The sequence below is a fragment of the Corapipo altera genome, unplaced genomic scaffold (assembly GCF_003945725.1).
Source record: "Corapipo altera isolate COAL_440 unplaced genomic scaffold, ASM394572v1 48b, whole genome shotgun sequence".
In the NCBI taxonomy this organism is placed as follows: domain Eukaryota; kingdom Metazoa; phylum Chordata; class Aves; order Passeriformes; family Pipridae; genus Corapipo; species Corapipo altera.
The window spans coordinates 6,495,843-6,511,855 of NW_020884884.1; the positions used below are offsets into that span (position 1 = coordinate 6,495,843).

Below are 16,013 nucleotides of genomic sequence, written 5' to 3' on the forward strand. Positions count from 1 at the left end.
GCAGGTTTTTTTTTACCTATCTTCTTCCACACAGTGCTCCATCCTCACTGAGACCATTACTGGATAAGATAGTCAACGCAACAGGTAATCACAATAAACATAGTAATGCCAAGTACTTAGTTTTTTAGTGTGACTACCGTGTTTGAGATGGGGAGTGTGCTGTGTTTATGCTCACTGCAATAGAACCAGATTGTTTTTCTATCCACGGTAAAATTACTCCTGTACAGAGAAGGCAAGAAGGGCCCCATACACCAGAGAAATCCCATTTTGAGATTTTATCTAGGCTTCACAGAGGTATTTGCTTCATCCTGACACCTCAGCGCTGGGGTGAACTGCATCAGAATGCAATTCCTTGTGGGACTTGGAAGTACTTCTGTCCCTAAAAAGAGAAATTTTAGTGGTAAAACCCAGAATACTTCCTCATTGCCAATGATACAAGTGGTGGTTTATACCTCAGAAGCCAGAGGCAAGTGACGTTGCCGTAGATCTTTACTGATTACCAAGGTAGAGCCTTTGAGACGAGTAGTTGCATGTGCCTGTAAATCTGATTCAAGGTTTTTTCAGTGCATTGTTCCATTGTGCATCAAAGGGGGGAAATTAATGATGCTGGGCTATAGCTAATTAACAAGCAAAGCTTTGGAGTTCCCTGTAGTTGGCTGAAGTTCATCCCTTGTGGGGATTTCACCTTGGTGTTTTCTGCCCACAGGCCTGGGATTCCCAGCTGGATGAGCCAGCCTCTGACATGCCTGGGTCATGTCAGGTGTGAAACCTGATTTGTAGTAACTCAGGGATTTCATGTCCACATCACAACACTGCCATGGAGCAGGGCACCACAGGTCTCTGATGCTTAGGGCTTTATTCAAATGCAACCTCATTTTGTCCAATGCAAGATACTCCTCATCTAACTCATTCTTTTTCTATACTTTTGAAGGAGAACTTCACTGGGGAATAGATGAGACAGCTGCTCAGCTGGAGAGAGTTTTGAATCTGTATAAGAGTGGGGAGTACCTACAGAACACAACCCGGATGCCAAAAGCTGGTAAATTGGTCTTTTTTGAAACTTAAAATCTGAGACTTTGTCTTTATTTTGAGGTTTGGAAGGGTAAATGTGCAGAAAACGGGGCTCAATGGCCCTTGAAATTAGGCATGTGATAGTATTTTATCTACTTTTTGATTCCTGGAGCTTTCTCAAACCCTTCTCACTGAATGATGTAGCTGGACATCCATAGATGTGAGGAGGCTGTAATGGGAACAAGGAAATCCAAAGGGAGCATTGCTCTCCTTGACAGATTTATGGAAAATGCATTTCATCACATCCACACATTGCTGTTGGGAGTATCAGAACCTGCCTAAACATATATTGCAGAGAATCTAACCAAGATGTGGTAACCCTCCATGGATTTCCTGGGACTTAAAGGTATTTCTTGTAACATAAGCACTTGTAGATGGGAAGAATAAAATTTTTACTTCCTTTCCGAGAGAAAAGGAGTGTGTCCCTCAGCTTCTGCTAGCAATAGAATAATAAAAAAAAAAAGGACAGGATGAGAACAGAGCTGCATAATAGTATCTTTTTCATAAAATTTCTGCATGCTATTGAAACTGTGGTATGAAGTGAGCCACAGTCTTCCTAGAAGGGGTAGCTGAGGAATTGAACACGTTAAAGAAGATTATGTATGCGGAAAATGACTGTTAAGTCCAACAATTGTAAAAGCTGTTTTGCAAATTTTTTTTGTGTATGTACAATATTCATGTCAAACTGTCAACATAATTGACAACAAGTTGATAGGAAAATTATGGCTTTGCTGCAAAAGCTCGGTAAAGAGGGAAAGATGGGTTCTAAATGAAGATCAATGTTGGCACAGGGGGATTGAAAAGTTCAGTGAAGCATTTGCTCAGTGAAAGAAACACAGGAGTCATTCTGGTCATAGCGCTGTTAACCTCAAAGGGCCATGATACCAGGGATGAATTTGACCCACTTATCAGAATAATTCAATATTTATTTTGTTGTAAAATTGGCAGGAAAATTGTTGCAGGTGTTCGTTTAACTTTCTAATTTTCAGGTTTTCATCACAATCTGTGCTGAGTGATGCCTGTCAACACAGCAAAATTATTTTCAGCAGTACAATCAATAATACAAACACGTCCTTTGTTGAAGAAGTGCCAGGAGGGCTGAAGTTGTTCTATGGTGCTGGTTGATTCAAGATCTAATTGCTATATCAGGACAAGATGAAGTTTTGGATTTTAGAGGTCTGTCACGTTTATAAAGAATCTCAAAGAGAGAAGCTTTGGACAGCGGTAGTAAATGTAACAGTGCAGGTTTCTACTGATACGGAGCAGAGCTACTGTTGTAATAATTACACATTTTTGTGTTAGTTTAGTTCTGTAGAGTCCTGGATATTATAACACAGAATGTGCTAGCCATGTTCGTGGTCAGTTATCCCCCTGCTCTGCAAGGAGCCCTTTTTATTTGTAGGACACTGGTCATGGACTTAGACACTCTACAATGTGACCAAAGATGTTGAAAATCTCTAGATGCTCTGCGTGACATATTTGGCTAATCTACATTAAATACCTTGTGTGTAATACTGAATTCCTTGATAGGAAAATGTTCTCAACCAATGGCAAGCCTGAGGAATTGGGTATCTTACTGGAAATTACACTTAAAAGAGATGTGTTCTTAGACTTAGCTGCCATGCGTTTAAGATGTGCAGGCCTGTTTCTTGTTTGTTCTAAGGCTACTTTAACCAAACAGAGAAGGTGTTGTAACTTATTTCTATTTTAAGGCTCCCTTTGCTTGCCAGAAAAGTATGAAGTCATATCAGGAGGGTAAAAATACACCTACATACCCATTTGTATAATTTTTATTCCAAACATATTCTTTCCTCAGCTGATATTTGACTGGTAATACCATGCTGGAATTAATTTTTTAATGTCCTCAATCCAGAGATTCTGGAATTAGAATTTATTAATTAGAAATTATCCAGAGATAATGGAATGAGAAATTCTCCTGTTGAACAGTGAAGTTGCAGGAGAGGGTGACAGGTGTTCTTGGAAGGGAATGGTGTCCAAGCGATCAACCTCTTCCACTGACAGGATGCTCCCAGCTGAGCATGGCATCCTGGCCACTGAAACCAAGGCTGAACAGTTGAGCAGATTAAATATTTTGTATTAACCTTGGTGAATAGTAGAGGAATAGACAGGAATTAAAAGGAACAACTGTGATAGTTTCCCAAGATGTCAGCTGAGGTCCTCCTTTGGCTCTATTTGGGCCAAAAAGTATTTTTAAGATTGTGGGATTTTATAAAATGTTTTCTGTGTTGCTCTGCAGCATAGTGAAAGTTCACGGAGAGTGTTTTTCAACCGAGTGCTAAATTAAGATAAAACTAGAGATGATCATTTGGTTCTCAGGCCAGATCAGAGTTAGTCAGCTTTGCATTCATATGGTGGTGTGCCAAAATCATGGAGGCACAAGTTTGCATCAGTTTTGCTCTGGATGATGGAAAACTTACAAGGTGACTTGCTCCCAGGATTTTTGCTTTCACAAATAGTAGAAATGGCAAGAATTGCCAGTCTCCTGGTATCTAAGGGCTTGTGACAAAATAAGACTTTTCTGGTGTATGATCTATTTTGAAATCCTAAAAGCTGAACTGGAGGAGAATTCAGATCCAAGAATTACAAGGTTTTGTTTTGTTTCTGAAAAGAAGCTACAGAAGGTTTATGTAATGGTGCTTCAGAATTTGCCTTAGGTCTAAATGCTTGAAATTACACATTGTCTTGGATAGAGCATTGTAAATTTGTAGTAGGAAAAAGGAGATCATGATCTTGGGCAAGTGATCTAAGGCTGTAACTAAAACATGAACTTTGAGGAAGCAGTGTGTTATCTATCTGAACTCACATTTTTGAAAGGAAGACCTCCTCTTGTGAACACCAGAAAGTGAGAAAGGTGATATTGATAAGCAGTAGGGAAGTGACACGAAGAAAGTTCTTGTCAGCCCTAGTGTTCCCATAAATAAAGTTTAACAAGATGACATAGTCATATTACAGAAGGCCTTGGATATTAAGCTTTCACTGTGCTTCAGTTGTAAAGATTTTATAGTGCTGTAAATTATATTATGCTCTGGACTTTGGTTTAGTATCTTAGAGTAGAGGCGCAGGAGACATTCGATAGCTTTGTATGTGTTCTGTAATCATAAATCACACTACTGTTAATGTTGATATAGGAACATTGCAGTGTTTAAAACAACACCATGAACAAATACTTTTATATTCCATTGACTGTTGGCCTCTCTTGCTCTAGTCCAGAAGAATGTGAATTAAAACAGAAACCATGTGTTTCTTCTGACATATTTTATCTAAAAGTGATTAAATAATTCCATTAATTATCCAGATTAAGAAGACTTTAAAAAAAACCTACTGATGTTCATCAGTAAAGTCGTGCCCTGCTATCAACATTTTTATCACTTCAATCAAGTGACAGTGATTTGTACTGAGTATTTGTCCCTTGAGCTAAGCTCCAGCCATTCAGTTAGCTAAGAATTTACTCAGAAATGCATGAAATCAGCTAACACTAGTAAATTGGATAGCTTTGTTATTCATTAAAGCTAATAGATGACCCATTATTAGGTCTGGGGGCGTGCAAGCCCACAGAAAGGCATAATTAGCTGCTGTTGTTAACTGAAAGTACATTCTCAAAGCTAAAAAAACCTGGAAGGCTGGACATAAAGCAAAGACACTTTGTTTTCTTTTGTCTCAAGACAATTTGGCAAGATTATGCTGTATGTAAATATTTACAGTACAACAGTGTTTTGAAAAAAATATTCTGCAGGGTCACTATAGCAACCTGCTTAGGAAATTGTAAATCCACCCAAGAGTTCCTGAAACTGAGGGGGATGTGTGTTTGTGCACATCTGTGTGAGAGAGAGACATTTTGCAAGGCTGCTGGAATATTGTTGGAGGCAGTTTGTATATCCTGTGGCAGGCCGCAATGGAAAGGCCAAAAGTATGCTGCTGATGGTGCTTGAAGGCTCAGCTGGGAACTTACTGCAGCTCAGTCCTTGCAGCCCAGATTCCTGCTTTATCTGACACTTGTGCCTTTCGTGTTCCTTTCCCAGAGACCTCAAGGCTGAGGGGGAAAGGTGCCCAGGGTGGCACGCATGGGCAGAAAGTCAGCCTCTACACCCTGCCTTGCATAGAAGGCTCTCACATCAGTAGCTGGGCAGTTCCAGCACATGGGAATACAGGAGCAGGTTCCTTTGCACCCATACGACACTGGCAGTACAGTGGGGTTGTGTTGCTCACATGTATCTCTGCCATGGTGAAAGCCATGTGTCCTGTTCACTTAGCAATGTGTTCTGCTGTTGCTAAACTTCTTTATGTCCAACTTGGTAGTGTACAGTAGAATACCTTCTGCTGAGGTCCTCAGTTCCTTTCCAGAACACTAAAGGCCAAATGTCTCTTATAAACCTCGTAGGCATCTGTCTTCAAGCTTAAATACCGTGCGCACATGACCCTAGACAACTCTGAGTCTACCATCAGCATCACTGTTTTTTACGTGTATAAGTATCTGTAGGATCATTTTGGACTAATTGCCTTCAGTAAATCAGTGTGTGCTGCAGGGGTGGCTGTGAGTATGGAGCAGCTCCACAGCCCACTGAGCAGCCCTGGGATGGGGGGCATGAGGTAGGAAAAATGCTCCAGCTGTGTCATGTTAACAGGAATAAAATGTAAGGGAACATGACGTTCTTCTCCTTATTTATTTGTGTTTCGGTGACAGCTTGCATACCGATTTAAATATGGCTCTACTGTAAGCACAATGGAAGCGCATAAAAAGAGACAAGCCTCACTTTGCTTCCAGTCTGCACACAGGAAGCAGTCAAAGGACAGAAATACTCACCAAAGAAGTAGGGCTATCTCCTGGTCTGACAGCAAGCCCGTGTCCTGCCTGGCCAGCCTGTCTTTCCAAACAGTTGGGATGCGTCAGAAATGATTGAAAGCAGAGACACATGGGATACGCCTACCCTCTCATTTTCTCAGGCATACCAAAAAATAGCTTTCTGCAGCAAACTGTGCATAGGGCTTTGCAGGGCTCGTTTTCAGAAGCATGTTTAAATGTGAGGTATTGAAACATGAGGAAAATTTCAGCATAAAATGAAGCGTACTAAAAACATAAGTGTATTATTGTCTGTTTAGGATGTAATTCTGTTCTCCATAAGCTCCCTGGGAATCAGAGGGGACTGTTTGTAGAGCAAAACACTGCTCAGTACCACTTTTTGCTGATATTGGCAAGATCAGGCTCTTTCTGCTTACTTGTAAGCAAAGCAATTAAAAGCAATTCCAGAGTCGACTGCCAGTGTTCCTCTTGAGAGCGGAGGAAAAAAGGAGGGAGAAAAAGGAGCAACATGATTTCTCTCTCAAGGATGAACATTCCTACGTTTGTGTCATTGACCCACGGTGTATTGGCAGGTGATAACTAGAAAAGAAAACTGGGCAAATCTCCAACCAGTAGCTGTAGTTGGTAGTAAAAATGCAATCTGGCTGCTGTGGCTGAAATAAACGGTCATTAGGACTGATTAAAGTCAGATTTAGGGTGATTCAGACAGGCTAACAGGGGGAAACCACAGGCGGTTTCACATAGTTTATTATATACTTGTGGAGTTCTTTATATAATTCAGTCTAGTACAGTCAAAATGAGTATGTTTATAGATTGTAGTTGGCTTTGGAACAATGCAGGTGATTTTTCATGGAAAAAGGTTTAGAATAAGAATTTAAAGCATTCGCTTTTTTTAATAGCTGTTGCACTGGTCAAAGATGCTGCAAATTGCTTTTAAAGATGCCTCTCTTACTTGTCACAAGAAGTAAGTGAGCTTGGTTTGAGTATCGCTGGGGCCATCATAGGGGCTGGCTAGCATGCTAAGAAACTTCTGGCAAGATTTTGGCCTGATCAAAGCGAAGTGTTTTGATTGATCAGAACAGGCTCTTAAAAATATTTAAAAACTACTGAAAATATCACAAACCCAAACTTCTGAGGATTGGCCATATTCAGCATAGGAAGATATTTTGAAGTTTAAAAATGTTTACACGTCAGAAAAATGTTTCACAGTAGGATTTATTTGTGTAACTGCGAGCTTCTGTATTAGCTCCCATATGTTAAACTGGAGTAAATCCATTATAAGAGACATCAAAATCAAGCTTACTGCACTGCATTTCTTTGCTTCAATCCTCACAAAATTAGTAGATGCAGGAAAGGGTTCTTTTTCTTTTGTGATATGAGTAGGAACTCCTTGCATTTCTCTCATCTGTTCCTTGCCATTACCTTGATAGACTTTATGTACTCTGTGTCAAGCTACGTGTATGTACGCAAAAGTGTAAATTTATGGCTGCATTTATAGTATTAGGCAAGCATTTATTGGTTTTAAACACCATTAGTCTGGAAATCGACCAGAACTTTGACCTTTTTATGATGTGATTTACTGCCGTGAGCCTTCAAATTCCAAGGACTCCATTTAAGCAAGTTTCAGGTCTTGGCAGGACAAAAACCTGAGCTGGAGCTGTCTTTAAATCATTGGAATATTGCTTAATTGAGTGAGTAACTGCACTGTATCGACCAAGATGATAATTTAGAGTGGAGAGGAAGCCTAACTCTCCAGAGGGCTGAAGCTAATGTCATTGCTGGGACACATCTCAAGGGAGGAGCATCCTTCAGGAGGGTCCTTCTAGTTCATGTGAGAGGAGCACCATTCGTCTCAACTCGTACATGTGAGAGCTAAAGGGTCAGCTCCCTAAATAGTCACTGTGCAAGGAAGAGATTTCAGTGATTCACTGTGCAAATGGGCAAGGCAGCTACCTTGCTGTGCTTGAGACAGAGAGAGTTTTGAACACAAATACAGTTTTCTCAGACCGGCCCTTGGCTGGTGTTGCAATGAGTTTCTGAGCAGTTCTGACTGTAATAGATTTAGAGGAGATCCCGTGTTGGCTTTCCAGGGCAGTGGGAGTGCCTGGCTGATTTGGGAACATGAACCAGGGTGCACGACCATCATGTATCCCACTATCTGCTTCTTCTGGCTGCCTTCCCATCGAGATGCTCCTGAGGAAAGGCACTCCTAGACAGCCATTCCTGCTGTCTACCGTGCAAGTGAGGAGAGGCTGTCTTCCTGCCTTTCCCCCTCACTGCATCCCACTCCCCTCCCTGCAGGCAGCATAGGTAGGAGACTCAGATCCCCAGACTGCAGGCATTCAGCAGCCCATGCCAGTTTGAGGGCCTGCCAGAGGCTGCGTTTTCGGAGCCTGTATGACTGAGCTTTCGCTTAGACTCCAGTGGCTGTATTTTCACCTATCTGGTTCTTGATGATCTCACAGCCAAAGGAAAATGCTCTTCGCATGTGGGTCATGCTGCTGTATACCTGTTATCCTGCCCTGTTCCCATGAGTCACTGGAGATGGTTGTGGCTTTCCCTCCTGTAGGAGCTTGCAGGGAGCAGTAAGGAGAGTAGGGGCAGCCACAGGACTCTGCTGCATGGTGAGACCACCCTGAGTACTGGCATGGCTGTTTCCATCCTCTCTTGCACCCTCAAACCTTGCCATCACTATTGCGGTTATTATCGGCCCAGCTCTCTTGATTAATGTGTTCAAGCTGCCCAAATGATTTACTAGGCTTGGTCACCTTGAAAAAGTCAATGGAAAGGGAGAACTTTATCTCCTACCTCTGACAGAGCCTCAGGTCACGTAGATCATTGCTGCTCTTTTGAAGTCTGTTTGCATCAGCCAAGAGCCTAACCCTTGGCAGCTGTGTCAGGAGCAGTGGTGAGAAGAAGGAAAGTGCTGTTGGTGTATTGAGAAGCATATTTGTGCTCAGAAGAGTTTAAGATTGGATAATAATTCAAAATAGGGATCTTCCAGACGGGCTTGTCGCTTGCATGGAGAAAAATACACAACGTGATATGAGGCTGCTCTGTGTAGTGCCATGATGATGTGGTGAGGGATGCTGCAGCTCCCTCCCAGCCCCAGAGCGGAGCCTGTCGGACTCCAAAAGTGCCATGGGGAAGGGCCAGGCACGCTCCTTGGTGACACAGAGAATCAGGCAGCTGCTTCATCTTCTGCTGCAAGGACCATCCTTCTGTGAATGTCCACAGTGCCGTGGGACTTGGCACAATGCAATGTTGAGTTTCGCTTCCGTTGTGTGCAAAGAGGAGTTGTGAATAATCATATTTTATATCTAGTCAACATGGCATGTATGCTGATACAAATGCTTACATATGGTGCTAACTGCAGTGAATTGATTTTTTTGGTTTTAATTTGCGCACATCATTTTACTGACCCTGGCTGTTAGGTACAAATCAATACTCAGCAGTTGCTGTATGGAGATAAGAAAATATTATTCTGTTACATTTAATTGTTGTTACACTACAGTTGATACTGAAATTGGGAAAAAAAGGGACTTTACCCGTCCAGACAGTATCAGTTTGATTTATGCTCTGATTTGTATTCAGAAGAAATGCATATATATTTTGATGGAGAAATGACCATTTGTAGTCTGGAACTACATTTTGATTGTTTTTTCTTCTTGTGCATGAATCTATGTTTGAATTATGAAAATTCTTTTGCTTTTTGTTTAACTAGGACATGATCAGCTCTGATTTTGCTTCTTGGTTAGGAATGTTTCTTATGATACTTTTAATGAGCCAAGGCTTAAAATAGAATGCATTTACTACATTTATTTCCTATTATTCCAGACTGTGTGGTGTGAATGAGCACTTGTGGAAGTGTACTTCTTTTCCCAGTTGAAATACTGACAATTTAGAGTAGTAGACACACTCACTTTTGATTTGGTGGTGTTTGTACAATGTGCTGTATGAAATATTAGCAAGCTGAATCAGCAAAGCCAGGCTGAAAATGCCTGAACCAAAGTGACTTAAGAATAGGCTGTGAGTCAGAGTAGGCGGCTCTGGTTTTCATAATAGATAAAATTAGAAGAAATGTAAAATGTATTTAGTTTTTTGAATAGGACGTGGAAGGGAGAGACAGGAGGGAACCATTAATTTGTGCATCTGGATGCTAAATAGAAATGTTTATAATGTTTAGTTGAATTTGCTGATGCATTCATTAGAGAAACCCCCGTCAGTGGCTGGGAAAGTGAGAGGAGCTGTGAACAGAGAACAAGAGGCAGCTCATAAAGGCAAGTGAGACTGAACGGCAGCCAAGGGAGAGGAGCAGTCGGCGGGGCAGCGCAGAGGCGCTGGGCGAGGACCATGCTGACATGCTCCCGCTACTTTTTTTACCCCTTCTCTTCAGAGGTCCATCAAGTGACTCCTCTTTTGTCCTAATCTGAGCAAGCAAAAAAAGTTTGCTTAATTAAAAGCCTGTCTTTTCTTCCTTCTCTAAAGGAGCCAGAAAAAAATAGCATGCCCTTCTGAGGGAGAGGGAGGGCTGTGAACGCCTGGTCAGGTCTCACCCCGACAATCCTGCTCACTGTTGAGAAGTAGGACAGTGAGTCAGTTCATTCAAGTGGATGCTGTTTATTCAGTGGGACATTCTTCCTGTAAAACTCCTAATAAAACCAAAGCCTCGCCTATGCAGTGGGGAGGGTTTTGTGCACAGACTGTTTATTTACAGACACTTTCTGGAGAAAAAGGTGAGAAGAAGAAAGGAGGAACGGAAAAGGAAAGTAAGGTGCAGAGCTATAAACACACTTGGGAGTAAACCAGGGCTGGTACACTATAACCCGTCAGCTTTTCCATCATATATCCTGCTCCTAAGCTGTTATAATAAACCTTGTCTGTTAAAAACAAGCAGTTCACTGGAGTTTTCAAAACGATTGCTTTGCTCTGGTTATTTGCAGAGTACAGACGGGTGCCTGAAGCTTTTATTCCTGATGAGAACTACAGATGCTGGCCATCTTACCATCATAAGGGCTGCCTCCTCTCCGTGTTTGACGTCAATGAAGCCATTGAGATCTGTGACAGCTACTCCCAGTGCAAAGCTTTTGTCCTAACTAACCAGACGACTTGGACAGGTAGGTCATGGATGCTATGGAGCAGAAAGCAGCATCCAAGTCACCTATTCTGGCTAAGTGTTTTAATATAGATTGAAGAGTGTGTTGTGCTGGACTGTGGGAGCCACAAGCATCTAGAGGTAAGGTAGTTTCTGGAGCTTCAGCTGAGGCAGTTTCATTTTTGGTGAGGTTTCTCTTTGCCAGTCAGGGGAGCAGAAACCTACAGACAGACTCATAGGAGCTGGCTCTACTGGGCTGCAGCACATGGACCATAAGTTACCAAACCACAGGATCTGCAATTTTATTTTAAAACACAGCAGGAGAAATGAAACCTGTGACCTGTTTCCACAGTTAAATGTGCAGGACATGGTCCAACATCTGGAATTTAATAAATCTTTCCAATCCATATGGTTGTTGCAGTGCGACACAGAACTAAACAGGTTGTGTGTATCTAACTGCGACTTCCCAGCTGATGTCGGAGATACCCTAGCACTGGTGGGAACACTGTGCTTCTACGAGTAGAGCTTTGGCTAAAGGACAATGAGAAGAGAGTGTTTAAAGCCTGGTAGAGGAGGAAGTAGAAATAGAGGTAGAAGTAGAAGTAGACCTTTCAGGGGAAAATCCTATTTGCTACCATTTTCTTGTCTAACAGAATACACTTGTTGAAAAGAGAAATACATTTTCCAAAAGGTCTGTGGGCCTGGCAGTCCCAGTGTGGTTCCCCTGAAGGCAGGCAGGCGGTGCCAGTTGACATCAAGCGTAATATTGGCCCTAGCTCACTGCTTCTGCACCAGACTTGTGCCTATTTCAAGCAGCTCCAGAGCTATCTGAGAAACAAAAATGCTACAAATTGCTGCTAAAAATTTCCACCAGCTGCAGCTCCAGAATGGATGAGGGTTTTAAAGAGCTGAATGCTGCAGCCGTCTCCCAACCCCACACCCCTTCCCTGTGTGCCCAAGACAGCTCCTTGCCCCTGCAGCTGGGCCCAGCCAGCTCTGCTGCAAACTGCAAACTAGCCCTGAGCAAACTGCACTCCACAAGAGTAAAGAAAAAAAAACGTTTCTGTGAGGTACAGAGGACCAAATCCATGTTCTTTCATACTCTTCCCCCGAGATAAAACCTGCACTGAAGTCAGGGCGAGTTTTTCTCCTACAATGGCTGGTTGTGGACACAGATGTGGAAAGTACCTCTGTGGTCTTTGCTGCAAGGAAAGGCAATGTTGATGCAGGTCTGTGGGACAGCAGGAGCTCACTGGGAGGCAGTGATGTGAATAAGGTACCAGGTCAGTAAGTGTGGGTGGGTAGAACAACTATGCCATGGCTCCCACAAATACCAAAACTCAGCTCCCACTGGCCTAGGATATATGTGTGGCAGGTGCCTTACACTACCCATGCTGTTCTCACTAGCTGCTACTTTTTGTGTGAGGAGTAGAAACCTTGTTCCAGCTTGTGTAAAGCCCAGAGCTACAAACTGATCAGCAAGACCTATTTTGGAGAAAGTCAGGTTTAGTGTACATTGCACAGATGAGTTTTGGAAAGATTCAGGTGTGTAGATATGATTCTGCTCCTGTACAATCAAATCAATGGCCTTCATGTAAGCCCTTAACTCAAGCCTGTCTGTATCAGTGGGAGAGTCTTAAAATACTCTTTTAAGAATTATGTGAAATTTGTATTAATATCTTTAGACCTTTCCTTCATTTACTGTCTTAGCCGTGCATAGCTATATCTTGACCGTAATTAGGTAAGAGTAAACATACTGAAAACAGGGGAAATTTGGTATCATTTTAGAAAAAAGCATTTCAGATTTATACCAGCTGAAATTAAGCAGGACTTCAGTCTCACATTGCCTGAAGAGTGCATAGGTTTAACTGGAATTTGCAATGTCAATATTTTGACATCGGCAACTTTTGCTCACTTGTAAATATTTTTTCCTTTTCCCCTCTTTCCTATTCAATGCAGGTCGGCAGCTTGTCTTCTTCAAGATGGCCTCAAATCATATTGTGCCTGATCCTGACAAAATAACATATGTGAAGGTGACAGACTGACACCTAAAGTGGCTCAGTCTGACACGTGAGTGATAAGAGCTGTTTGTGTATAAATATAGGCAGCTGTTAGGTAGAAGATGGCTGTGGCTGTTGAAATAATTGCACTATTACTCATTCTAATCTATAGAGTGCTAAAGGAAACTTTAAAGAAAAAACCTGCATGACCAGGATTAATGTGCAATAAAAAACGTTTTGAAAATGTGATAAAAAAAAAAAGAAAAAGAAAAAGCAAAGCAAAATACAAGATATGATACACTGTTAGAGTATAAGTTTGGTTACAAATCACCTGGCAGCTCTAGCTTTTCTAACCAAGGTTACCACAACATTTCTGACCTATACATGTGTGTACAGGGATGAAAGTTGATAATTTCTATGGGAAGTCTGTATCCTCCATGCTGACATTTATTTGGATACATACAATCACAACAGAGTAACTGGAGCGTATCAGTTTGTATGCTGGATAGCAAACGTTGCTGAGGACAATCAGCATTTGTGTTAAAGCTATCGAATATGCAATGCCAGCGTATTTGTCAAACGGAAGGAATTGGTTATGTTTAGATTTGCAAGACTGTAACTAATTTTCATTTTTGCTTCCAATGTTATCATAAAGTTTCATTTTTAATTTGAAAGAGCCATTTTGTAGATCCAGCAAATCATATAAGCATATGAAAAGTCCCACTGAAAGGGTAGGGACTCACCCAAGTGCTTTGCTGGATAGGCCTAAGCATATGCTTACAATTAAGCCTGTGCTTAAGACTTTTGTTGAATCAAGTTTGAATTGTTCAGGAAGCCACATCTTTGACAGACTGCTGAAGCAGTCCAGCTGGTGGAACAGTACTAATTTAATTACTATCTTGCAGTTATTCGTACTTTTATCATCAGATCCTTGGTTTTCTAAGGCATCGCTTGCTAATTCTTAGAGTGAATGAAGTAAATGACCTTAATGATGTCAAATGAATGCTAGCCTTACTTCTATATAAAATGCATCTTACAGGCATGGTGTGTCTAGAGAATTTGCTTTCAGTGAAAGCAATAAAGTAAATGCTAAAGTGACCAATGTCATACTGTTTTGTAGTTTGTACAGTCAGGAAAATATGTGCTTTTGTTTTTCAAATTGTTTATTTTTGTAAAAAAATAAAAGTAAAAGATAAATAAAATTTCTTTTATTCTTGCTTTTTTTTGTGTGCGTTTCAAATAGATGGTTAAATCCACTGAGGACTTGGACATAACGTATTGTATGTAAATTTAAACCTGGGATATTTCTTTCCAGAAAGGACTGTTTTTCCAGAAAGCTTCTTCTGGTGATTCCCAGTAAAGAGTCTGTTTTTAGGGTGTTTGGTGGCTTTGTCTGCGTGGTTGGCTGTCACAAAGTGAGTCATGGTTAGAAGACAATGTTTGAGCAGCCTTTCATACTCTGTGCTTTGTGCTATGCTGGAACCAGTCTTTTAGCATTTGGAAGGGGCAATGATGAGAGCAGAATGTGATGGAATTGCTCGTTGGGCTAAATGGTGTATTTTCTTTAGCCAGGAGGGTCAGGGAAGGAGAGTAGCAGAGCCAGGGCAGCAGTGTGACCATACGGGAGAGATAGTCCGACAGTGACACCACCCTCAGCAAGTCTTGTCTCACCATGGTTTCTCTGAGGTCACTGATGCCCTAATGGCTTCTGGCAATTGGCTGAAATGACATGCTGTAGTGGCTGTAACTCACAAATTATCAAACTCCCAGCCGTAATAGCTCAGCTGATTGTGTCGCCGTGCTCTTAGGAACCCATCAATCATACTGTGGTAATAAACAAACACTACAGATTCTTTTTAAATTGCTACATAAATCATGCCAACACATACTGCGCAGTTCATTGAAGTGATATGGGTTGTTGGCACTGAGGTGCTGGTATGTATTTTAAAAGTCTTTAACCTCCTGTGATTTCCTTCCAATTAAGAACTGCACCGTTCCAAAAATACTCAGGATTTAAAAACTATGTGAACGCTTAAATTCTTTAGTTGCATTCCTAGGTAAAAAATACCAACATTTAAAAGAAAAAGAAAGTATCCAGGGTAATACTTTAATGTTGTAGTCAGGTAACTTCAAATAATTTAATTCTGTCACTTTCTGCGCACTGGAAAAAAATGCCTCTTAAGTCAGGAATTGTTTATCCTTAGAAATAAAACAAACTTGCCAAACCAATTTACATCAGCTTTTGCACACAGAGATCAAGCAAGCAAGAAAGAAACATAGCTATGAGCCAAGAGGCTGGATTCTAAATTTTAGCAGTAATCAACTTTATACAGGCAGGTTTATAATTCTGAGAGTAAAGCTTTCCAGTGGAAATGCTGATTAAAATCTTAGTAAGAAAGGTGTGATACTACAATAAGGGAATTTAACAGCTGTAATAAGCACTGGTAAAATTCTGATTTTATGTGGAGAAGGTGACTTTGACAGCAGTAGGTCTGATTCAACAAAGTGCCTGACTAGCATGGAAACCTCGGAGAAGCCACAGAAGAGGAGGAGGAGCAGGAAGCAAGGCACAAAGTGAGTTGGCAGGTCTGGACCAGTCAACCTGCTTCAGATTTTCTGTGGAAAAGGCATTTATGTCTGGTTTTCCCCCTAAACTTTTGACTGGTTTTTACATTTCCTGGCTTCCTGAAGCCACAAGGTAGAAATATGAAAGAAGACACCCACAGGGCTTTAAACGATTGATATCTGCATCATGTGTGCACATGCACGTGTGTGTATGTGTATACGTATTTATGTACGTGTCACACTGAACAGGGAGAGCTTATTTCCTCAGTGAAAAACCAATTGACTGTGTGCAAAATGAAGTGCTAAACAGGATGTTGAGTTCATCTGGAGAGGTGAGAGCTGCGTGAAGCAGTGGGTGCTGCAGCTCTGTGAGGGGCTGTGCTGAGGGTTTGATCCAGTCCAACAGCACAATGCCCTGGCTGGTCTGTGGCTCAGAGCACCTCCCAAGAGCTGCCCACTGTCT

The 16,013-nt window shown here is 41.5% G+C and overlaps 1 protein-coding gene across 1 annotated transcript in view; it reads left to right on the forward strand.

The window, feature by feature from the left end:
* PKDCC (protein kinase domain containing, cytoplasmic) overlaps nt 1–14,201 on the forward strand; it is a 36,658-nt gene extending 22,457 nt beyond the window's left edge. The window contains exons 5-8 of the mRNA XM_027641699.1: nt 5–84; nt 932–1,039; nt 10,834–11,007; nt 12,945–14,201. Of these exons, the coding sequence (XP_027497500.1) occupies nt 5–84; nt 932–1,039; nt 10,834–11,007; nt 12,945–13,030 (448 nt within the window). The 3' untranslated portion in view covers nt 13,031–14,201. The remainder of the gene's footprint in view (nt 1–4; nt 85–931; nt 1,040–10,833; nt 11,008–12,944) is intronic.
* The last annotated feature ends 1,812 nt before the right edge of the window (nt 14,202–16,013 follow it).